This window comes from Condylura cristata, unplaced genomic scaffold (assembly GCF_000260355.1).
Source record: "Condylura cristata isolate star-nosed mole 26May11 unplaced genomic scaffold, ConCri1.0 scaffold00015, whole genome shotgun sequence".
NCBI lineage: Eukaryota > Metazoa > Chordata > Mammalia > Eulipotyphla > Talpidae > Condylura > Condylura cristata.
The window spans coordinates 41857207-41882284 of NW_004567116.1; the positions used below are offsets into that span (position 1 = coordinate 41857207).

The window sequence follows — 25078 nt, forward strand, 5'->3', positions numbered from 1 at the left end:
TGAAATGCCCTGTATGTTAGAATGAATCATGGAAGTTGGTGGGAAGTAGGACCCAGGGGATAGAGGTGGTCAGACATAACTGGCTGGACAGGCACTTCCTGCCTGCAGGAGTCAGAGCTGGTCAGTAGAGCTTGTTTTGCTGTCACTTGTATGGTGGGTCCTGGGTACTATGGGAAGCCAGTGTGGCTTCCACAGGCTGATTTTTCTTTTCAGGGTTCCCCATGGCCCCTGTGTCCTAGATTAGGGTGAGCATGTCACCCAACTATCTCCACAACTCACTGCTTGGTGTCAAACTGTCTTGAAGGTTCTGAAGAAGACCAAGGTCAGTGCACTGTCTGCATAGATGCAGCTGCCAGAATCAGGATTCCAAGGGGCCTCGAAAAAGCCTGGGTCCCTCCCTTTGATAGGCCAGTTGTCACAGATGTTTTCCTCTATGTGAGGATCATGGGATCTCATTTCCCTGCCAGATGCCTCAAAGCCCTGACCCCTTAGGACACAGGCCGACACAGGCAGTCAGTGTGAAAAGACCACAATTTAGCAGAGACTGGGTGGTGTTTTGGATATGGGAGTTAAGAGATCAGTCAAAGGCCGGCCTTGGCCAGGCCCCTTCTCACAGCAGCCTGTTTTAGGAAAAATATATAAAAGAAAGCTGGAAGAGATGAACTAAGGGACAATTGCTCAATTGCTATGTTTTAGGCAACACAGCTGTTTAAAAGCAAAGCAACTGCATCCTGGCCTGCTGGGCTATTTGCGCATTGAGCTGTTTGCCATGACTACCTTTGCACAGGAGTAGGGGCCTGAAGGAGAAACAGAAGGTCACAGGCTTGCTCTTCATAAAAGGGAAAAGCTCTTCAGGGGGTTCTTTGGGAGTAGAGCCTGGGGTGGTGCCCCACTGACTTCTAAGTATGTGGGAGGCAGTTTGGTGGGAGGCCACACACAAAGTGGTCATACCTAGGTACCTCAGGTTTCCTGAAGCACCCTTTCAGACTGTCCCTCCACATGCCTGGGGCCATGCATAGGGCAGGGACAGACAATTGCATGCCTGCAATTGTCAGGACAGAGCTCTTGGCTGTGCGAAAGGCCAAATAAATTGAGCTTGGTTCTCACTCAGTGCAGTGCGGGACTCCTGACAAGCAGCACATTCCTGTTGGGGGGAGTCCACCCTTACTCCAGCTTACTCTCCCCTGGACCACTGCTGCCTGCAGTGTTCAGTGAGTTCACTGAGAGGTACTCAAAGTGGTGCACCAATGTTGACCTATTGAGTGCTGGCTGTTTGCAGGCTAGGAATTTCACATGTATCAATTAATTTAAATCACACAACACTGCGAGGTCGGGGTTGTTAATCACTGAGAAAACAAATCAGGGGGCCAGTGATGTGTTCGAGGTTACAAGGCAAGCAGTACAACTAAAATTTAAACTAGGTCAATGTGACTCTAATGTCAGTCTTACCTCTTAAAAGCAGCCACAAAATAGGGCACTCCCTGGTGGTGCAGTGGGTTAAAGCACAGCTCTATGAAGCTAGCCACAGCCATTTCAGCACAAATTCCATCCCTGGCCAGGGGAGTGACCCACAAGACACAGCAGATCTCTCTTGACCCGCCTGCTGCTCCCCTCAGCAGTGCATTTCAGTCAATCTACTTGTCCTGCTCCCCACTCTGTCTCTGGTGAATCCTCTCACCACTCCTGCACCTCTGGCCTGCACCCCAGTTCTGTATGCATAAAAAAAAAAGCAGACACAAAATAATACCAGTCACTTATGGTTTATACTTAATTCTCACATACATTATTTCATCTGATCCTCACAACAGCCCTGTGAGGTAGATCGGGTTATGAATTACTGTTATGCCCATTTCACAGATGAAGACATGGAGGTGGCTCAGTGAGGTGACTATAGAAAGTCACATAGCATATTAGTAGCTTCACAGGTCCTGTACTTTCTCTAAAGTGTAAAAAGCACCGAGGAGATGGTGAAAGACTGTTTATGGAACAGAAAGAAGGGCAGCAGTGATTGATGAGACTTCTTCCTTAGACTGTCCTGTTGTGGTCACAGCTGTCTGGTCCACACTGAGTCCTCCTGAGTGGCTTCCCTGAGTACCAATGACTTGGTGGCTTGGGAAAGCTGTCAGAGACTCCTGGGTCCCCTGAAGGGAGAGGCAGCCTTGCCCTGACCCAGTGTACAAGCTCCCTACTCAAGGTGTAGCTACGGAAAGCCTCTTCCTCAGGCCACCTCCATGGGTGCCCTGTGTCCCCAGGCTTACCCGGCTTGGTTTCAGGACCCCGGTGAGGAAGACTCTAGGACTCTCAAGGCCACATACAGTCAGGGATGATTCATAGTGTGCAGTTCTGAGGCCCGCACTGCTCATCACTCCCGGGGAAGTATTAGCTTGGAGTATCTTGCCCTGGAGCTGACCCAAAGAGGTCCATGGGATACTTAGGGCCAGGACAGTAGCACAGGGGAAGCACACTTCTTGCAGAGCAGTGTCCTGAAGGCTGGACACTTGCCCTGTGGGCAGTGTTGCAGGCTCCTTGCTGCCCACTGCCCTAGTCGCTATCCTCCAGCAGCACCTCTGCAGGGGCAGCAAATGTTTACCCTCAGAGCGTCTGCGGAGCCATGACTATAAGCATGGTGGGTGAAATGGGGTGGAGGGGGTCACAGATGAGGCACAGCTGTCACAAGATGCAGTGATTTCTAGGGAATGAAAGGGATCGAACCTTGCTGCTGAAGATAGGTCCCAAAGGGGAAACCTAGTTAATATTTTCAGGATGAGTATTTGGCCTGTCATGATTGTTTTGAAAGAGAAAATATACCTTTGGGGGAGAAGGAAGGTCTAGAACCAAGATCATAAAATGGGAGTGAGAGGACAGATTTTGCTTAATGTAAGAAAGAACTTTCTAACAGCCAACACCAGGCAACCAAGGCAAGAGCTGCCCTGGGGATAACAAATTTCCTGTCATTGAGGGAAAGAAGCAGGGATAGATGGGTGATCAGTGGGAGGTGCTGGTAGAGGCACTCAGCCCAAATGTGTCTGGGTATGCTGGGGGTGGGGGAAGAGCAATGGCCACTGAATTGTTTTCTGACCCTGAGGGTCTATAAAGTATTTGTTAAAAATGACCTTGTTCAATGTACCTCAAATTCTGAGGGTAGGACTACAAGAGCAAGGTGACAGGTATCTTTCATCGCACTTGCTCCCGATAATCAAATCTTTGCTGGGACAGCAACCCATTTCTGAAGCCAGAAATTCCTAACTGCCTCAATTTGGCCCAGTTAGGAAGGATCCCTCCCCCAGGGCTCATTTTATAAATGCCCCAGAATGAGGCACTACCTAGCAGGATAGAGAGAGACATGCAAAAACTGTTTGCTGCTCCCTTGTCCGTTCAGAGAGTCCTCTTGTGGCCTCCTTTAGGACACAGTGGCAGACTCTTGTCATAACAAACTGTCCGTCTTCAGCTCAAAATGGCAAGCAAAAAGTCGGCTCTGTTCAAAGGACACATCATGAGGGGAGTCAAGTCCTAACGGTGGACTCATCATGAGGGGAGTCAAATCCTGCTACGTGATTAATACCAATTAGTACAGTGCCCTGCCTTATACCAGCAGCCAGATATTCTCCGAGATCTTGGCTGACATGGAGCTCCTTGCAAGCCCCCACTGAGGCGGCTGCATCTCTTTACCTGTACCGTATTAATCGAATAATCTTATTGTTCATGAAATCCAGAGCATGTGGATGAGAAGAATCAATGCAGAAGCCGTCACTCAGAGCAATTTTTAGCACCTCCTCCACAAAGACCTGGAAGCTGTTGATCTGCTTGTTGGCTGGCACCACCCAGAGCCTCTTGAGATTCTGCTTGGTGTACTCCTCCTCAGGCAGGCCCTCGACGTTGGCTACCCAGTCCAGAGTCAGGTGGTTGGGGTCCTGCAAGTGGCTGGTGATGGAGGAGAGGTTGCCGTTGGAGCAGTAGAAGAGCTTGGAGCCAAGGAGCTTGAGGAACAGGCAAGAGGTGCTGAAGATGTTGGCATTGAAGACCTCCATGCTGGAGGAAGAGAGGCTGTAAATCTGGGGTGCCTCGCGCACAGTGAAGTGGACTGTCTGCACACGCTGGTTCAGGGTGATGTTGAGCATGGCGTTCTTCTCGGCCTTGGAGAGCTCCACTTCCTTCTCCTGCAGTGCCTCAATCAGTGGCTGTACCTGATAGAAGTCAGCTTCCCTGCGGAGCAGGCCCATTTCCTGGAAGTCCTCAGGCAGGTCGAGATGGGAGGTCCGCAGGAAGTTGAGGATGTAGCGGAACACTTTGCCATCACGGTCAATGAAGCAGTTGCCCTGGCTGTCCCTCTTGGTGGGCATCTTTCCACTGAACATGGCACCCAGCATGGAGTCAGGGAAGCTCGTCAGGGTTGCCAGGGAGGTTGTGTAGAGTTTCCCCCCAACGTTCAGTGTGATGGGGTCAGACATGGCAGGAGGCTGAGGTGCTGAGAAGTCCTAGAAAGGGAGGAAAGTGAGAAGTGAACATTACCCACCACGATATGCTGGGGCTGGTAGAGTAGAATACCATAGACTGGGTGGCTTGAGTAATACATATTTCTCATAGCTGGGAAGATCAAGATGTGGGCAGATTTGGTGTCTGGTAAGGGACCTCTTCTTAGTTTCAGGATGGACATCTTCTTGCTCTGTTTTCATATGGTAATTGGGAAGAGAGGTCTCTGGGTTCCTTATAAAGTCATGAATCCAACTTACAAGGGCTCCATCCTCATGACCTCATCACCTTCCAAAGTCCGCACTTTCCTAATCCCATCACATTGGGGATTAGGATTCCCTCTTAGGCATTTGAGGGGCATAAACATTCCGTCCATAATATCTGGGTGGTCATACTTCTCATCTACTGTAGATAAAGCCTACAGTCCTTGAGGTTGAAATGAGTTAATACACTTTTTAAAATATTCATTTATTTATGCATACAGAACTGGGGTACAGGCCAGAGGTGTGGGGAGTGAGAGGACTCATCAGAGACAGAGTGGGGAGCATACAGGCAGATGTACTGAAATACACTGCTGAGGGGAGCAGTGGGTAGGGCAGGAGAGGTCTGCCTGGCATATCATGTGGGTCACCTCCCTGGCCAGGGATCAAACTCATGCTGCAGTGGCTGTGATAGCTCTATAGTGCTATGCTTTAGCCCATTGCACCACCAGAGGGCCCAGAGGTGAGTTAATATTTGATGAACAAATGGATGGGTGAGAATTGCCACACTGGCCTAAGTCATTTATTTCTCATTAGGGAATTAAAAAAAAAAAAAAAAAGCCTGGGCCACACTCTCCAGATTGCTCTTCTTACCCCAGAATGTGGCCCTGGTGTTTGTATTTTTAAAACTCTCCCTTGGTGATTCTAAACGTTCAGTCAAGATGGAGAACGAGTGACCTTAGGAGAGGAAGATGTCCCTGGACTGAATGTTGTGCTATGTTTTCTGTGCTCACAGATATCTGCTTACTTAATGGCCATGCAACTTTGAACAGAGAGTAGCACCTCCATCCCCACTGTGCAGATGAGGGAAGGGTCTTGCCAGGAATCACACCCCAGCCTCTTCACATGAGAGAAAACTGCCTGAACGCATACTCATAAATGCACACAAGCCCTTAAGAACTGCCATGGCATTTATGTCTCCAAGCCTAGTGTTCCTTCTGCTCTACCCATACCGCCTCTGAATTTACTTGCAGTCATTAGTACATAATAATAACATTTCGGTCAATAACAGACTACGTTTGGTGGTGGTCCTTATATAGTCTAGGAGGCTATACATCTGGGTTTATGGAAATGTATAAACATATTTCACAACAACAGAATTGCCTAATGACATTCCTTACAAGTATTCCTGAAGTTCAGTGACACACGATTATATTTTTCTATCTCACAGATGTACAATGCATAACTATGACTAGTGCTGGTTCCATCTGTCTACCAGGCCCCTAACGGGTCACATGGCTGTCTGGCCTTCAAATGATGCTCCTTCTTGGATTCTTAGGCTCCCGTAACAACCTGCCTTGCTGTGAAGATGCTCTTGGCTCTTGGTGGCCCAACTTTTCCTGCCATGATGGCACCTGCTTCCTCTGAAATTTGCTGTGGAGTGGGTGCAAACCTAGGCCTCTGCTGCTGAGCACCCCTTCTGGAGTTCTTTAAATACCCCCCACCCTTCACTGGCATAGTGTTCAGTGTTTAGGGCTCATGACTCTCCTTCAGCCTGAAGTCTTGGATTCTAAATTCTCTTTAAAGTGCCAGAAAACAGGTGATGTACTCTTTAGCTTCCAATAGATGTTTTCCCAAAAACCAACCTGTGGGATGTGTTTAGCAATCTCCCTCTGATGCTGGGTGTCGGGGAACACAGAGAAAAATCACCCCAGTGCAGGTCTGGAGAAGAGCCAGCTGGTGGGGAAGATAGAAAGGAGGCTGTGAGGGTGCAGTGGCAAGAGTGGGGTGCCCAGGGCTGTGGGGGGAGATGGGGAGTGAATCCTGGCATGCTGATTGTCCATATGGGAAAACAGAGGTCCGAGGTGGGTCTACCTCCAAGTTACCCAGCAGGGTGGTGAGCAGCCAGAGCCTGTCCTACTGTGGGTCTGCTTTCTGAGGACAGAGTGCAGCCTCCCCTAATCCGGAGGGTGGAGGCTATGCCAGGTGTGGGCGACCACAGCTGTCTCAGCTCTCTGGGGGTGGCAATGTTCCCTGTGTGACTCTTTTCCCATCTAATTGGGGGCACTTTGATAATGCAATAGGGCATTAACCATCTGGAGTGCCCAAAGAGAAAAAAACCCATGACAAAGGTATAAAATCATCAGCAGAATCCGGAGCTGATGGGTTGCAAACCATGAGAGGTCCAACAGAGAAGGGGTCATGGGGTGCTTGATGCTTAGCTGTGTGGGGAACTGCAGCTGGGGAGAAGGCTAACAATGGCTGATACTCTTTCTAAAGTGGCCAGGCAGGACCTGGGCCCAGGAGTGGAGCTCATTCCTGAATCTTCTTTTTCTTCCCTCCTCTCTTTATTTCTAGATAGTCACTGGCATATACTAGTTCTCAGTCTTTCTTGTTGATTTAAAGCCCAGGCTCTGTGACGTGGCTAGATAGAGCCGATTTTGTGTCAGAGAAGCTGGGCTCTGCCTTTCCTCATGGTCCTGTGAGCTGCAGACCCCATGTGGCCTCTGTGCTTTAGTGCTGAGGAGCTTAGCACATTGAGGATGGGGGAGCCAGTCAGGAGCCATGGGATCTACTCAAAGGACTTGGGCGGGGGGGTATCCAGCTCCTATTTCTCTGCTTGCAAAAGCAGCAAAGCAACTACTTTTCTGCACCCCCAGCCCATCACTCCTCTGGGGAGAGCAGGTCAGTGGGAGCAGAGGCACATTAGAAGGGTGGTCTCCTGATACTCCACCCCCTTTTGGGGTGCTTTTGAGGTGTTCTCCCCGAATTCAGGAGTCACAAGAGCTCAGACCTATAAACCCTTATTCCTGGTCACTGTACTGCAAGTGTCCACCACCACAAGTCACAGGTCTTTTGGTGAAAGGCATAATGACCGGGGGAGGAACTGGTACCTTGGGGGTACTGAGTAGCTTCAATGAGTGTGATGGAACATTTGTGGTCTGGGGATGAACACACGTCACTGAGCTCCAGCTCCAGCGTATACAAGCTTCATCCCAGACGTTATATTTGGCTGTCACCTGGCACTGAAGCCTGACTCAGAGTTCTTTTCCTGCAACCCCTGTGAATTTCTCAGCCACCCACTGCCTGGAAGGCAACTCTGATGAACCTCATCCCTTCAGCTTTTCTCTACATTGTCTCTTTGAACCCATCCCTACAGCTACTCCTAGTCTCAGCCCTCATTTCCCCTCCTGCTATGTCCACATAACCCCTCTCTTCATCTGCTCCCTTTCCATTTCGTCTGCCCACTGATCTTCCTGAAGCACGAGCCCCTGCCCAAACCACCTTGCTCTTCCCTCTAAGCTTGGCCCTTGCCACACTCTGCTAGGTAATACACATACAGAAGACCGATTCAAAATGGACTAAGACTTAAATGTAAAATCTTCTTAAAACTATAAAACTTCTGTAAGAAAATCTTTGTGTACTTCGGGTTAGTCAAATATTTCTTGAATAGGGTACAAGACCATAAAAAAAAAAGATAAACTTGTCTTCACACAAACAAAAAGCTTCTATTTGAAAGATACTTGTCAAAAAAAATAAAGACAGATTGGGAGAAAATAAATTTGGAAAATAAGTCCTTTATCTGATAGAGGATTGTGAACTAGGAAATATGGAGAAATCCCTAAACTCAATCAGAAGAAACAAACAACCCAATTAAAAAATGAGAAAAAGATCTGAACAAATTTTTCACCCAGTAAGACATACAGGTGACAGTCACATGAGAACATGCTCAACATCAGTCATTGTTAGGGACATGAAAATTAAAACTTCAATTAAGTAGTACTATATGCCTATTAAAATGGCTCAAATAGAAAATCTAATAATATGAAGAGCTGTTGAACACACAAGGCCACTGGACTCATTCACTGCAGGCAAGAATGCAACACAGAACTACTGGGGGCAAAGTCTGACATCCAGTTACTACCTGGCCCAGCTTCCAGGGAAGGAAGACATGTCCAGGTAAAACCCTGTGAACCATTGTAGCAGCTTTATTCATTATTAGTTAAAATTTGGAAATAGCTGTCATGTAACTGAACAATTGGTGGTCAAGCCATACAGTGGAATATGATTCAGCCATTAAAAAAGCTTCTGAGGGAAAGAGAAAGAAAGAAAAATACCGCATGGTTTCACTCATAGCAGGAGTATAATGGACCAGGTGAGAAAATAACAAAAATAGTGAACAACCATATACCAGAGACATGTTGTGGGGGTGGAGTGGGGAATGGGATCAAAAACGGGGGGGGGGGAGGGAAATGCACGGGATTATGGTGATGGCACACAGGTGACTTGGTGATGGGAAACCCACGGGGAATATAATTGAGATGGAAAAAAAAAAGTACAAAATGATGTAAAAATAAACTTTTGTAAAAAAAAAAAAAAAAAGCTTCTGTGGGCCCTCAGGAAAAAAAAAAAAAAAAGCTTCTGAGGGCCCTGGTGGCGCAGGGTGTTAAAGCACAGCACTAAGAAGTTAAAGCTACTTGTGCAATAGCTCAATCCCTGCCTGCCCCGGAGGTGACCACATGGTGCAGCAGACCTCTCCTGACCCGCCCGCTGCTCCCCTCAGCAGTATACTTCATCAGTCAGCCTGTTCTGCTCCCCACTGTGTCTCTGGTGAATTCTCTCACTGCCCCTGCACCTCTGGCCTGTACCTCAGTTCTGTATGCACAAATAAATCTTTAAAAAAAAAGAAAGAAAGAAAGAAAAAAAGCTACTGAGAGCCCTCCCTAGTGGTGCAATAGGTTGGGACGCAGCACTGCAAGCTAGCCAGCTGATCCAGTGCAAGTTCAACCCCCAGCCCCGGGGGTGCCACATGGCACAGCAGATCTCTCCTGTTTTGCCTGCTGCTCCCCTCAGCAGTATACTTCATTAGTCTGCCTGTTCTGCTCCCCACTGTGTCTCTGGTGAATTCTCTCACTGCCCCTGCACCTCTATATCCCAATTCTGTATGGATAAATAATTTTTTTTTAAAGCTACTGATACATCACAGTGAATCTCAAAACTATCAGGCTAAGTGAAAGAAGATAGCCTCAAAGACTACATGGTATATGATTCGACTTAATAACTTCTGGAAAAAGGCAAAAGTATAGAGATAGGAATCAGAATTGTGATTCCTAGGGGCTGTGTTGGGGAGAAAAGTTTGTCTACACAGATACCAGAAGTACATGCGAGTGATGGAAATAGTGGATATCCTGATGTGGTCAAATGAGTATAGAAAGATGACCGAAATTCATGTAACTACACCTAAACAAGGTAGATTTTACTGTATATAAATTATGCTTTTGTAAACTAGAAGAAACTAAGGTCACAACCAATTAATAAATTATGAAACCACTACAGTGTGTGGTCACCACAGTTGTGAAGCTTTTGTTTCAGTGTATGTGTGTATATAAACTTGACTGATTTAAAATGTGTCTTCATTACCATGGGTTGTGGTAACAACCCACCACCTATTTTGTGATCTCTTGGTGATCTTGGAAATCTCTTGTCTAAGCTGTTACATACTCACTGCCCAGCGCACAGTGGACACTGGTGGCATTGGGAATGAGAGGTCACAAAGTGGGATTGAGAGGGAATGCCCAGACATTTCACAGAGCACCTTGCTACACCCAAAGTCCATTAGCATCATGCTTGCATTTTGTTTATTTTTAACAAAAATATGTAGAGAACTACGGAGATGTTGCTACTGGGCTAAATGGCTTCTGTAATTTATCTTATTGGATATCTTCACAGTACTCTGTGAGACAGACGCTATTATTATCTCCATTTTACATAGGGAAACTGAGGCTCAAACTGAGGCCAAGAGACTGCTCAAGGTCACTCATATAGGCAGTGGAGGGGTTGAGATCCAAATGCAGGTCTGTGTGAGTTGGACACTTCCCTTTCCCACCACGTGGTCTCACTGTGATAGAGGCAGGCTCCCTGATTCTCTGATAGCACCAGGCAGAGGAGGGCTTTCAGAAGCCAGGCCACTGCTGATGTAGGGCTCTGTCCATGCCCATGATGACTTGGGGATGGACCGTACGGTGCAACAGAACTCCTCCATAGCTGACACAGGGCCAAGTCAACAGAGATCTTTAGATCTCTTTCCATTTCAGTTGCAGCTCATTATGGCTAGTGATAAGCACCAAAAAGAGGCTGGGTTTTTAGAGGCTAGATTAGGAAAAGTGAATCAGGGATTAGAAGATGAAGAAACTACTACATGTGAATGAATACTTCTTAAGCAAGGACCTTCCAAGTTTGCCTTTTGGTTTGAGAAGAAGAAAAAGATCAACTTTTTCTTCCCTGAGAAAACCACTGGTGTCATATCAGGAGATTATGACCTTCTGACTGAGAAAGAAGACCAAGAGTCTGGAAACTTGGAGTTGCAATGATGTTTCCTCCTCTCTGAGATGGGTTTGGGGCCCAAATGAGAGGGTGAAGGCTCAGTCTGGTACCACGCAAAGGGCAAGTCCAGTCTGGGCCCAGCAGCATCCTCTAATAGTGACACTGAATATAAAACTCTGAGAGATGTCTTGTGAGGAAGGGCAGATAAACTACTCTAGAGTCCTACTTAAGACTCTGGTCCTGCTAGCCACAGTTCCTGGAGGCCTCATGAGGAGAACAAGCTAACAATGCTTGGTAGGAACCTACCATGTCCCATAATCTGTACTAGGCGCTGTAAATATTAGCTCATTTAGGACCCATAATACTCCTTCAAGGAAAGTATTATCTGCACTTTATGCCCAAAGCAGCAGAATCAATATTCATGCCTCTTTCTGGTCTGTGCTCTGGAGGATGACACTCCTTTTTGGGCATTCAGCAGCCAAGACCTCTGGAAAGGTCTAGCACTTGTCTACCTCCTACCTCTTACCACGTGCTTTTATACTTGCACTGCAGTCTGATTCTGACTACATATAAACCAGGATGCAGAGAATCAGCATTTTCTGAGCACTGGCAATGTTTCCTGAGCACATGCCTTGGGTACTGTGAGGGATTTTTCCTTATTATTTTTTCATGAAAATACCATGCCGATGCTGTGAAGCTGGTAGCTGTTATCCCAGTTTTTAGGGTCATAAAATTGAAGTACAGAGTAGTGAAGCAGCTTCGTAAGATCACACAGCTAAGAGGTAGCAGAGCTAGAATTCTCAGTGAGGGCTCTTGTGTCTCCTCCAGAAACACAAGCTGTGACATTTTATTAAGAAGCATGAGTAGAATTAGATAGAGGCCTGTGCTGTGTTCCCCTGGGGAGGGGGGGAGGTGAAATATCTAAGTTGTTCTAAAATGAAATACATGTTATACTATCCTAATCCAGATCCCCATAGTATTTTTATCCAAAATATTACAAAAAGATTAAAATCTTAGTTTGGAAAAATTGATGACTGATAACCTGAGGGAATACCTAAAAAAGAGTAGATATCTTAGTGTAATGTATTAACAGATAATAAAGCAATGACATTTGAAAAAATGAAAAGGGGAATAATTTTGTAATACATGCATTGAAAAGACTGGTTGGCTAAAGTATATATATATATATATATATATATATACTTTTGCGCACACACACAAACATATGTACATATATTTTTAAAAAAATACACACACACACACTAAGCCTGAGACCCACACAGGTCAGATCACATTATCTTTATTTCACAGACTCAGAGGGGATAAATCTGACCCAGGGCTTTGTTTGCATTCTTGACTTTTAAGTCATGCCTATAGGAGGTTCTGGGTTTGGATGCTTTTCTGAAAAACCAATCCTTTGGGGTCTTCTCCAATCTAGGTCTTCAGCATGAGACTGAACCTAGTCACAGAGATTCTAGCCAACAGCCTATACATTTATGGAAGCCTGGAGGAGGCATGGGTTCTCTTCCTGCAGTCTCCTGCATTGCAACCCATTGAGTTTCCATGATGAAACCACACGTTAACTCTTCACTCATCATCATCATGGTTGATAGGTTTTTGGAAACCCTGACTTTAAGCAAAGGGACATATACCAAAGCAGATTCTCCAATAATATCCTTTTGTCCAAAGTCGATTTTTTTTCTGATTAGTGCTATAACCCAATAATGTTCAAAAAAAGTTACTTTAATACCTTCTGTACATCCTGTGCAATCTACTTCTTTTACGCAATGAAGATAAACAAGATTAATGAATCTACTAAGCAATGATGTCTATTCATCTATCTATCATCCATCCATCCATCTATCCATTGCTCTTCTTATTAGTCCTGCTCATTTGAAAAGCCTAGAAATGATACCCCAATAGCAATGAACACACCTGACCCCAGATTTTGGTTTCTAAATGTTACCTCCTACAGAGAGAAACCAAAGCTTCCTTAAGAAACTAATGCTTCTAGAGCTTTGAGAGGAAAGGTTCAAGATGAATCTGGAACATCTCTTGCCAACTATCAAAGAAGCAATAAAAAATAATGAGGTCAAGTCAAAATAACACAGATCTTAAAAGTTCTCATAGAAAGAAACAATAATTATGTGGTATGATGATAGATACCAATCAAACTTACACTCATTCTGCAATATATACACTGTAAAATGTTATATACAATGTAATATAACATTGTCCTATAACTAGGAGTTATATAGCTAGTTCTAAAACTAGAACAATGTTATTGATCAATTTATAACGACGACAACAACAAAACAAAAAACAAAAGAACACAAGAAATGGACTGAAGGGATTCTCATTTGCCAAATTTGGAATAATTTGCAAAGATTAATACCAAAAAGATTAATTTGATAATCATAACACACTGAATTCACACACATACACATATGCATACACACACACGTCTGTTACTCCAAAAGAAGAGAGGCAATGAAAAAGACACATGACAGGAAAGTTACCTATGACAAAGAATAGCAGCAATATATATAGAAAGAGTAGCATAATTACCATCTTGTAGCCCACAATATTGCAATTCTGCCAATGGGTGTGGAGTGGAAGGTTATCAGGAATGCACTATTTTGACTATCTTAACGAATTATTCCACAGATTACTTATGGGGTGGGGATTAACATAGATCCTGATCTTAACCAGTAATCATATTTAACATTCATGGATAGTAGGACCCTGACATAAACCTTTGAAAGTGGTGCAATAAGAAGTACACAGTATTGTTAGGAAAAAAAATCTAACTTGAATCTAATCACCAATAAAATGCGAAAACAAATGTAAACAGGTAGAGGTGCTCTAGCTAGATTAAATAAATTGTTAGATTAAATTAAGTTGCTTAAAGAGATAACTAAATGCAATGCATGAATCTTGACTGCATTTGATTTTTTAAATAATGAATTTATTTTTTAGCAGTTGGGAAAATTTGACTACTAACTATTAGATAATATTATTATTAGATAATATTGACTTCCTGCTAGTGGTATGTGATTATTAAGAATGTTATGCTGAGATTTTAGAACCTAGGAATCAATAGTTTGGCTAAAAACATGTGTCTAAAAATAAAGAAGCAAAGTGAAAATTGCATGTAGGTAAAATTCTGTAAAAGAACATATATTCAAAAAAAACATAATCCATCAAAAATGGGCAGAAGAGCTAAACAGGCAATTCTCTAAAGAAGACATGCAGATGGCAAACAGGCACATAAAAAAAAAAATGTTCATCATCACTTATCACCAGGGAAATACAAGTCAAAACCACAATAATGGTGAGGATGTGAATAAAGGAAACCTTGTTACACTATTGGTGGGATGCCTAGTAATTCCACTACCAGATATTTACCCAAAGAATATAAAAACACTAATTTGAAAGGAAACCTTTTCAAACCCCATGTTTATTTCAGTATTACTTAAAATAGCTAAGATGTGGAAACAACCTACATAGGTGGATCAAGAAAATCTTGTATACACACACACACAATGGAATACTACTCAGCAATCAAAAAGATAAACTCATGCCATTTGCAGCAACATAGACTGATCTGAAAGGGATTATGATAAGCAAAATGAGCCAGGAGGAGAAAGATAAATACTGGATGATGTCACTTATGCGTAGAATATAGAGACACTGAACAAAGGGTCAAACATTAAAATCAACCCTTAAAAGCTGACCACAGGGCCTTCCCTGGTGGTGCAGTGGGTTAAAGCGCAGCACTGCAAGCTAGTGGCAGCCGCTTTAGTGCCAGTTCATCCCTGTCCCCAGAGGTGATCCACATGGCACGGCAGACCTCTCCTGTCTGTCTTGCCTGCTGCTCCCCTAAGCAGTGTACTTCATCAATCTGCCCTACTCTGCTCCCACTCTGTCTCTGGTGAATCCTTACCCTTGCACCTCTGGCCTGTACCCCAGTTCTGTATGCATAAATAAATAAATCTTAAAAAAAAAAAAGCTGCCCATAGGTCTGAGACATCCAGAGGAGAGGTGGAGAGCATATGGACAATGGTGGTCGACTATTGGTGCTTTGGTGGTGGGAGAGCTACAGTGACTACACCTGAAGGAAGAAATCCTCAAAATATCATAAAAATTAACGAAGGTAAAACAATGGTGCTTCATTTAAAATGTTTTTAAATGAAAATTTAAAATTTTGAATTTTGAAAATTATATTTTTAGTTTGAAAGAAAGGGGAAGAACACTTCCCTCACAGGAACCAGTGTAAAGTTCTAGCCTGAGTGCCTGACCCCTATAAACAGCCAGATTCAATAAACAGATTTGTTATTACTACTAGTAAGAATCATGAAAATCTCTTAATTTTCCTCTATCGGTGTCCTTATGAGGATGAGAAAGTTAACTCAGGTTATATTAAAGTAGTCCACAGTTGGTGGAGTGGTTAGAATGTAAATCCAAATGGTCTCTATGTAGACCCACTCCCTACAGAAACCACAACATGAGGTCTGCCTGCCTCATGCTGGGAGAAAATGACCGTTAGAGCATTGATCCTGCTCCTCTTAAACCCAGAACCTCTGCTTCTAGAGCAGGAAAGAAATTCCTGTTAAGCCGATTAAGAATACTCACATAGAGGTCATTTTGCTGGTCAGAACAAGTTAGAGGGCTTTTTTGGGTGACAGGAAAGTGCACAGGCCACTTGTCACCTGGGCTGGCATTGAATCAGGCTTTGCCATTAACTAGTTGTGTGATCCTCAGCCAATTCCTTAGCAGATGATGATAGTAAGATAGTAAGGGGCCTCCCTGCTGGCACAAAGGGTTAAGTCACAGCACTATGAAGCTGTCTGCAACCACTGCAGCAGGAGTTCGATCCCCTGCCAGGGAGCTGACCCACATGGCGCAGCAGGACTCTCCTGACTTGGCCGCTGCTCCCCTCAGCAGTGTATTTCAGTAGATCCACCTGTTCTGTTCCCCAGTCTGTTTCTGGTGAATTCTCTTCCTACTCGTACCTCTGGCCTGCACTCCAACCTTGTATGAAAAAAGAAAAAACTCTTTACGAAAATAATAAGTTAGTAATGCTTGCACTTATTGAGCAGTTACTACTATTAGGCCCTTTATGTATGTTAATTTCATGGATGAAATAACTACTGTTACTGTCCCTCTTTTACAGACCAACCATTCTAGGCCTTCTCCTAGATGTGCAATTTGCATTTGCCTCTCCTTTGCCTGCAAGTGAAGGAAAATCCCATTCGTCTGCCAAGCCCCTTGGCTGCAATTCATTGTGTCCTCTGCGACTCCAGAGCATTTTATTCTTAAATTCTACCAAGGCCCACTTTACTTTAGTAGAATGGTGGTTGGTCACCTTATTGAGGATGGAATTTCCCCCGTCTGCATCCCCAGAAGCAGGCAGAGTAGGGGAAGAGGATGATAATACTCCCCATATAGTTTCCCCACCCTAGACTGTCATCTACCAATACGGAAGTTTGTAGATGTGAATTAAAAACAACAAAAAATTGTGTTTGAAACCACTCTTTTGGATTTTCAATCTGGAATCTAATGGCCAGGTGACCACTTGGAGACAAATGTAAGAACTCCCACTGTGTACATGGACTGAGCATGGGGATAAATCTCAAGGATAGCAATAGCTGGCTTGGGGTGCTACATAGGGGCACTTCACCTCTCCTTTCTGGCCTCCTCACATGCAGCAGCTGTATCTTTAGCTGTTTTGCTCAGTTCCTCTCTGCTGGGATATGCAAAGGTGGGCTGGAGGTGGGGAAACCACCTGACCTGGCACAGATTCCCCATTTGCTCAGCAAAGTATTCTCTCACCTGGGGTAGATTGATTCCTACCGCGACCATCATTTCTCATTTTTTTTCAGAATTTTCCTTTTTCTCAGCTTACTCCTCACTTTGTTTCACCGTGCGGTTTTTTTTTTTTCTCCTCAGGCACAGGGATCCCATTTTAACTACCCTGCTCATTATGGTCTTTCTGCTTATCACAGCAATTATAACTTAGAAATAAAGATTTTCAAATTCATCTCCTTATTTCATCCTCCAAATAACTTGCCTTACAGGTGAGCATTCAGAAGAGTCAAGGGAGTTGGTCCTGTCACAGAATCTGTGAAGGTAAGCCCTTCCAAACTCGTTTCTTTGCTGTTATCCAAAGTGTACCTCTGTGTCCCTGCAGTGTATGGGGGAAAACAGCAAGGCTTTTGGAACAAGGAGTGGTTTCGGGCAAGTTGCTTTACTTCTCTGAGCCTCATGTTCCTCACCTGTATATAGATGCAGTAGGTTCTCTAGTAACATCCTTTTGTTATGACATTGAGGAGAAATAAAGCCCTCGCTGACGTTGAATGAAACTTAGTCTGAGTCAGAGGACTTACTTTTCTTAATCGTTTGGTTAAGTATGTTTCCAGACCCTACCTACCACACTGAGGATTTACTGTAGTGATGACACCTGCACAGGGTGTGATTTGAATGAGATCATGTGTGACGCACTGGATTCAAGGGATGGGCTCTTTATTTCCAGTCACAGGAGGGAAAGTGTTCTTTGCATCCACAGGTGCTGGCCCACTTGAGCACCCCCTTGCCAAGAGAGGTCAAAACGGGGCTTTTCTGAGTTGGGAGGGGTCTATATCACTTTTGCGTCGCCGCCCTTCCAACCCTGAGGTTTCTCTGCCCCTTCTGTCCCATCAACCCAGGTTGCCTCATTGGCTCGCTCTGCCCCCTCACCCCAGCTCTGAAGTCGACCCGTCGTACCAGACACTGGAGCGTTCTCACCTCATTTCCCCGCCCCTCCTTGCTCCACCCAACAAGACTCCTCCCACAGTCTCGACCCTCTTAATCCGGGCTTTTCCTACCCCCACCAACCATCCTGGCTCCTCCCCACTCCCCTCACCCCGTTTAGGGCCCGCCCCCAGCCCCAGAGAAGTACTCCCATCGCTGCAGGCACCGGCGCTGCCGCGTCCATTGCACAAATGAGAATGGCGAGGGTAGTAGTCTAGGCTAGATCACCTTTTATGCTAAGTCAGCTGCCCAGGTGGGTCCGCGTCCCCTCGTCGGCTGTCCCTGAGTCCCGTGCCCCCGATCGCGCCGCACCCACCTCCTGCCCTCGCTCTGCAACCTCCCCTCCGCGGGCAGCCAGCGCAGCTTTGCGAGGGGGGCGGAGGACCCGAGCCCAACCCCGGGGCGTGGCGGCGCGGCATCCGCGCGCAGCACTCGGGACTTGTAGTTCTGCTTGGGCTTTACTAGGAGCGCTGCGTTCAAGGCAAACTCCATCTTCCAGGAGACTTTGCGGTGAGCCGTCCTGCTCCCCGCCCTTGCTCCCTCCAGCTCTTAGGCCCGCAGCCCTTAAAGGGGACGCTGCCCTAGTGGCAGTTTGCGGGGTGGCTTCCGCTCCGGCCCCGCCCCGTTCCCGCGCCTTACCCCCCACCCCCACCCCCAGCCTAGTCTCGCAGCCCAGCGGTTGCGCTGCTGAGTCCTCCTTACTGGCTACAGGCTTGTGCAGAGCAGGATAGGGAGGTTAGACTTTTCAGTGCAAGCAGCATCCTTGCCATCTGGGACCTGGCGGAGGGCGTCACCGCCCGGGTGGGAGTCGAGGACCCGCCCTGACCTCGCCTGGCCCTGCCTATTTCTACCAGACCTGAGCGCCCCTCCCAGGAACCGACTCTGAGGCTGGGGCCCCTTGGGGTCCGGGAGGTAAGGGGGCTGGCGGTGTGTGTGCGGGTTGAGGGATAGAGTATCTGACTCTTGGCGCTTGCAGAACCAGGGAGAAACGCGTAGGGCTTTGAGAGACCAGGGCTGGGAGGTGGGAGGTCGGTTTTAGTCCGGGCCTCGCTGTGTGACCTTGGGTTAGTAGCTGTCCCTCTCTGGACCTCAGTTTCCTTCTTCATCATTGTGTATGGAGGTGATACCGCCCCATCCCACTCTCGGCTGAGGGCACCTGCACCCAATACTATGAAACTCGCTGGCTTCTTAGGGGTCCGCAGTCCCAGCCTGTGTTGGGCACTGCATTGGTATAACTCGAAGGAGGGGGTGGGGCCATGGGGTAAACTGGGAAGACCAAGAGGCAACACTCGGAATGGGCTTCTGCTCTTCTCAGTATCCTTGGCCATACTTACTCTGCAGGAGTCCTGGCGAACAGGAGACCCTGATGTGTCAGACTGGGTGTCCATTCCAGAAAGCCTGGGATGGGGGTGGGGACACAGATGGGTGGCTTTGTGAGGGGTGGTCCCCAGCAGGGATGGGTAGTGTGATGTGTCCTGAGAAGGGAATATGTGCCCCACCCTCTTCCTTTCACTTCCACCATCCCCTTCAGTAAAAGAACATTTGCTTTAAACAAAACAAAAAATCAGTAAGCCCCCTTTACCCATTTATATTTCCAGGACAGTTTGCTGACCCTGCCAGGACCTCCCAGTAGTAGTGCAAGAGACTCCCACCCAGGGCTGCCTAAGTGGAATTCAGTTGTCTAGTAGAGACCTGGGGTGGTGGGCAGAAATAAAGGGCACTTCTGGGTACCTGAAGGGGCACCCTGGTGTCCCTGGCTGCTCTGACATCCAGGAGAGTCAAGGAGGGAGATGGGTATGCGGGTCACAGAGGAGGAGAATTGGGCTCCTCAGCCCTTAGGTGCCAGGTTGGGTTTGGGGGAGTGGCTCTGCTCTCTGCTAGGGAAAAGTTGAGTGAGACCTTGAAGCCCCATGAACTCTGAGCTTTTGATCTGAGGGTTTACTAGGAGTAATTTGTTTAGATTTTTCTTTAGTTTTGATTGAGTCATTTCTAGAACGGCAAAAGGCCCACTCAGTCCCTTCCAGGGGCTTTCTTGCTTGCTGTTTGAGATTCTCAGGGTTATGCTACGAAAGACCAGCGAGGGGGCAATGACTGCATGGAAGATTACACCAGTCCCTGGAAGGGACTTGCTGTCACATGTCTTTCATCTTCATCGGTCACTTGGCACTCCCTTACTTCTGGTCATGGATCTGTGCTGGATGCTGGATTCAGATGGGGGTCTGGGTCACTTCCTATTAAAGGAGATGCCAGCCTGGTGGGGAAGGTAGACAGAGACTCTGGTTACACTGCAGAGCAATGAGGGGAGATAGAAGGCCTTGGGAAGCCAGAACTCAGACTTGCATTGCAGGGGCATTAGAAAAGGCTTCCCAGAGGAGAGTGCATGTGACCTGGGCACTGAAGGATAAATCAGAATTTTCCAGGAGAGAAGAGGGAAGAACTGTTTCCCAGCAGAGCGCATCACTGCAAATTTGCAAGCAGGAAAAAAAAACAAAACAAAACAAAACAAAAAAACCCTCTGCCCCAATTCCCGTGGATTCACCACTGAACTCTGTTTTTCAAGTTTATCTCTACCCTGCCTCACCTCAGCTTTAGCATTACAGAAAGGGCTTAAATGTGCAGCTCAGTAACCCCGTTGGACCTAATCCTGAAGGGGTTAGGTAGCCTTGAGAGTCCTGAGCCTGGGATGTGGCTGGATGGAGCTGGTTTAATGAGGTTAATCTGTTTGCAGGGGGAGCTGCTAGGGAGGAAGGAGGAAGCATGAACTGGGGCCAAGACAGAGCATTGCTGTTGTATGTACAGACATACGAACACACACACACATGCTGAGTGTTTTAGGAATGATAGAGATGAGTCAGGCTCCACCGTGCAGGGTCAGAGATCTGTCAGTACACAGTGGATATGCGGAGGGTAATCCCAGAGGGATAGATAAAGGCTTATGGAGCAAGCATGATTTTCCTGTGCATTACTATGTGCCCTAGGAGTTGTGGGACTCCCAAGCTGTCACACCAGCAGTGACAGGTGCAAGTCAGGGGCGTGTAAGGAGTAAGCAGCATGGCTGGGACAGGAAGAAGGATTGGTAGGTATTCATCTCCTGTTTGGGGGTTCAGAGAATCGGAGAAGTGAAAGAGCATCAACCTCTGTGGCCACTGTGGAGAAAGGTGACTGGGTTGGATTGAAGGCCTGGATTCTATTCAGCCTCCACGGATTGAGGAGATTGGCTAGGAGGCACCTGTGTTGGACGAGGCAAGAAATAAAGTGGAGTTGATCTTGGGTGGGGCTGGAGAGCTGGTGGAAATGCTAAATTGCCAGTGAGAGCTAATAATAGGATGATATTTGTAGAATTAGCAGTATCAGGAATGTGCGTCTCTTTCCCTGACAGCCTCTGTTTGGCCCTTAGGACCTTCTGGCCCAAGAATAGACTGGTGGCTGCTCCCAGTCACTTCTACCCTCACTCCAGCCCTAGAGTGGCAGACCTGAAATGGTTTCCATCTTTTCTAGGTGAAAAGGCTGAGGGGCCTGTCAGGGACTAGCCCAAGGTCACTTGGTGATTCTGAAACAGAGAACCTGGGTCTCATGCTTTTAGTGCAGGCACTTCCAAGGGAGGACACAGCTGCTGTGTTTGGCTGGACAGCTGTCTTTTGGGTCGGGGCCAGTGTCAGTAGGCCAGCTTCCCATCCAGAACCTAGAGGGTATGATCGATCCAGCCTCCTCTGAGGATCACTGATGGCCTCAGAGAGGCCAAGTGCAGGTTCTGATCCCACCCTGCCAAGTTCATGTCTTCCTCGCTGAGCCTCTGCTTCTTCATTCTGCAGGGTGGTGTGGTAGACCTTGTTTCCCTTCACTGGTGGGCTAGGTGTGGTCTAAACCTCTAAAATCTTTTTCTCAGGAATGCATTCAAGACATTCTTGAGTGGGTTTGTTGGTGACCGGGGTGACAGCTGACCTCAGATTGCCGGTATGGGAGTGGGGTTGGGTAGGCTGGGCTCCCCTGGTGTGCCAGGCCATGGATTGCAGAGGCTGCCGGACTGGGCTTGCCTACAGTGGCTGCAGTGATGAGTTCCAGCTGCCAACACACACCCCATTGTGTGTATTGGGTATTAGGTAGAACCGTGTGACATTAACCAGCATCCAGTCATTCATGTTCATTTGTCTAACCTGATATCATTTGTGCCCATTTTGCAGAAAAGAGGCTCACAATGATATTTACTCAAGGTCAGTCTGGACTGACTTTTAACTAGATTGGTTTTCTTTTCACTTCCAGAGCCTTCCCTAGCCCCAGTACTTCATTTCTGCCAGCCTCATACTGTCTTCCTCCACACATGATGTCAATAACTCATTGATTAGGGCTTCTCCTTAACTGCCTGAATACCCAGATTTCTTGGCAACATGGTGGAAAGCATATTAAATCCCCATGCATATAAGGGCTCTTTAGTGATATTGACAGGGTATTTAAGTGTGCAGTGGCATTAAGTCTAAAAACCAACATATAGACCTTAGTTAACCAAATATTATAAAATGCAAACCATCATCGAAAACTTCAGCCAGTTATAATCCTTTTGCTGGTGAAGGGTCTTGAAATTGATGATTACTCGATACTGGTGGTAGTTGCTGAGTGACTGTGGCAATTCTTCAAACAGGGAGTTTTAAGTTTGCTGCATTGATTGACTCTTCTCCCCACAAGATTTCGTTTGCTGCATTGATTGACTCTTCTCCCCACAAGATTTCTCTGAAGCATGTGACGTTGTTCGATAGCATTTTACTTACAGAACTTTCAAATTCGGAATCAATCCTGCTTTATCAACTAAATTTTTGTAATACTCTAAATCCTTTGTTGTCCTTTAGTAAGTTTACAGCATCTTACCAAGAGTAGACTGTATCTCAAGAAACCACTTTGTTCATTCACAAGAAGCAACTCCTCCATTTTATTCAAGTTTGATCACGAGGCCTCCTCAATGGAGTCACATCTCCAGGCTCTACTAATTCTCATGTTATTTTCTCCAGCTGCAGTTACTTCCAAAAATAATCACAATAGTAACACAAATGATTGCAAATAACAAGTATAATAATAAAGTCTGAAATACTGTGGTAATTACTAAAATGGGGCACAAAATGGGAATTGCCAAAGTGAGCAACTGCTCATGTCAAAATGGTACTGATAGACCTGCTGAGTGCAGGGGTCACAAGCCTTTCATTTGGTAAAATAAATCAGTGACATGTAATAAAGTGATGCTCAGTAAAATTAGGTATGCCTGTAAACTCTCTAGAGGCACTCTGCAGTGACTGGCTTGGGCCACTGAAAATAAATCCTGGTCCCTGCTTGGAGGAGCTCACTGTCCGGCAAGAGGCAGGTTTATGTAACTGGGCTCATAGGCTTGGGACACATGCAGCAATGAAGTTTGGTCTTAAGAGAGAGGTAGGATCGAGCAGAATGTCTTTGTAGGGCCTGCAACATAGTTGAGGTCCCACAACTTTGCTCTCAATAAAAGTTTCTTGCTCTTCTAGGAAGTTTCTGGCTTGTCTTCATATCAATTCGAGGTTTCAAAATTAGAGCAGTTTTTATTTGAGGCAGTTGGTCAATACTTACTGTATTCTAGATCAGGTCCTGCCTAGAGTGGGACTATACAAAGCAGAGAAGTGGCCACTGCTTCCTAGGAGCTGAGAGCTATTAAGAGCAAGCTGACCCTGTGTGAACCAGCATGAGAATCAGGAGTCAAAGTGGGTCAGTTTGGGATGAAGGCTCCTGGGAGATAGCACAAATGGAGGGAATGGCAGAAAGCAGGCTGTTGTAGCTCAGTGGAATAAGGCAGCAGTAAACGCACTCCATTTTCTGCATTTGCTCATTCAATACATGCTTATGGTGTGCCAAGGACTGTGATAGTTCTGGGGATACTATGGTGGACAAATTCTGACTTGGCGCCTGCCCTCAGGAACCTATATGCTATTGTGAAGAGGCCCATCCCATACAAGTAATCATGACAAGTGTATGAAGCAGGATGGGATGCTCTGAAACTTAGGGCCTTAGACCTACATAGGAGGTTGGGCAAGCCTTTCTTGAAGAAATGAGATTGAGCTCAGCTTGAGGATGAGCTAAATAAGGTGGAGGGGGGGGGCAGCATATCCAGAGGCCCAGTGGCAGGGAGAACAGAGTGAGCCACAAGCGAGCGGCTGGTGTGGGCTGAGGCAGGCAGATGTGCCTGCCCTGAATGTGCAGGGCTGAAGCCCCGGCATGAGATGCTGTGTCAGTGGTATGGCAGGGATTTTGACTTGAGCAATCTATTATGTGATCACTCATCTGTAATGGAGCAGGAGGCCACAGGTGGCTGTAGGAATGGCGGTGAGGAGGGAGTTCATGCCTGAAGGTGCAGGGATGTTTTCACTGAAGAGAGATCTGGACTGGGCTTGGAAAGAATAAAAGGATTTGTTTGCTTGGTCTTGAGTGTGTAGTAGTGGCCACCGGGGCAGAGGATGTTTCAGGCAAAAGGCACACACAAAGTATACACGAAGAGCGGAGTCTTGGGCAGGTGTAGAACATTTGAGAAAGACGTTAACTGGGCACAATCAACTGTAAGGGATTTCTCGGAAGCCTGTTGGTCCTTCCTTGGAACCTCAAACCTTCCCTCCCTCCCTCCCTAGAGTTGTGAAGTTGTGATTTGTGACCATGTTATGTGCCCCACTCCCTCCTGACTTTGGACAGCAGCTTCTAGGTCTAGAGCCTACCTGTCCCAAGAGCAGAGGCTGGAGAGAGGAGAAGAGCAGGGGGTTGGGGGGGGGCGGTGGGGAATGCTCTCCCTTTGTGAGAGTAAAGGGCTCATCAGCAGTCAACAACTACTCTCTGGAGTTCACCTGCCAGGCTTTGTGCTTTACTTCACCCCTGCTGCTGGCGAAGCAGGATGAGGCCCCAGAGGGCCACAAAGGTTGAGTCGCTCGCTTATGTCTCAGGACGCAGAGGACCACGTGGGAACCAGGACCTGTCGAGCCCAGGGTGACCCTTCTCCCTGTCCCCGCAGAGCGGCCGCCATGGACAAGATACTGGAGGCGGTGGTGACGTCATCCTACCCGGCCAGCGTGAAGCAGGGGCTGGTGCGGCGCGTGCTGGAGGCCGCGCGGCAGCCGCTGGAGCGGGACCAGTGCCTGGCGCTGCTGGCTCTGGGCGCGCGCCTCTACGTGGGTGGCGCCGATGAGCTGCCACGCCGCGTGGGCTGCCAGCTGCTGCACGTGGCGGGCCGCCACCACCCCGACGTCTTCGCGGAGTTCTTCAGCGCGCGCCGCGTGCTGCGGCTGCTGCAGGGTGGC

General features: G+C 46.8%; 1 protein-coding gene and 1 pseudogene across 2 annotated transcripts; one reads left to right on the forward strand and one right to left on the reverse strand.

Moving 5' to 3' along the window:
- Positions 1 to 1750: 1750 nt before the first annotated feature.
- On the reverse strand, positions 1751 to 18153 carry KCTD21 (potassium channel tetramerization domain containing 21). Of its 2 annotated transcripts, none has more exons than XM_012725360.1 (2): positions 18015 to 18153; positions 1751 to 4475 (listed from the first exon to the last, which is right to left on the reverse strand). In XM_012725360.1, exon 2 carries the CDS (start codon positions 4446 to 4448, stop codon positions 3666 to 3668), a length of 783 nt encoding a protein of 260 aa, XP_012580814.1. In that variant the 5' UTR covers positions 4449 to 4475; positions 18015 to 18153; the 3' UTR covers positions 1751 to 3665. The 2 variants fall into 2 exon arrangements, with proteins under 2 accessions (XP_012580814.1, XP_004683298.1); XM_004683241.2 differs by having other exon boundaries at positions 18103 to 18150.
- Positions 18154 to 18326: 173 nt separating this feature from the next.
- The window catches only part of LOC105853660, a 7314-nt pseudogene continuing 562 nt past the window's right edge, over positions 18327 to 25078 (forward strand).

Bases quoted from the DNA above. Each gene is read 5' to 3' on its own strand.
- KCTD21 (XM_012725360.1), bottom strand. From the start codon at position 4,448: ATGTCTGACCCCATCACACTGAACGTTGGGGGGAAACTCTACACAACC.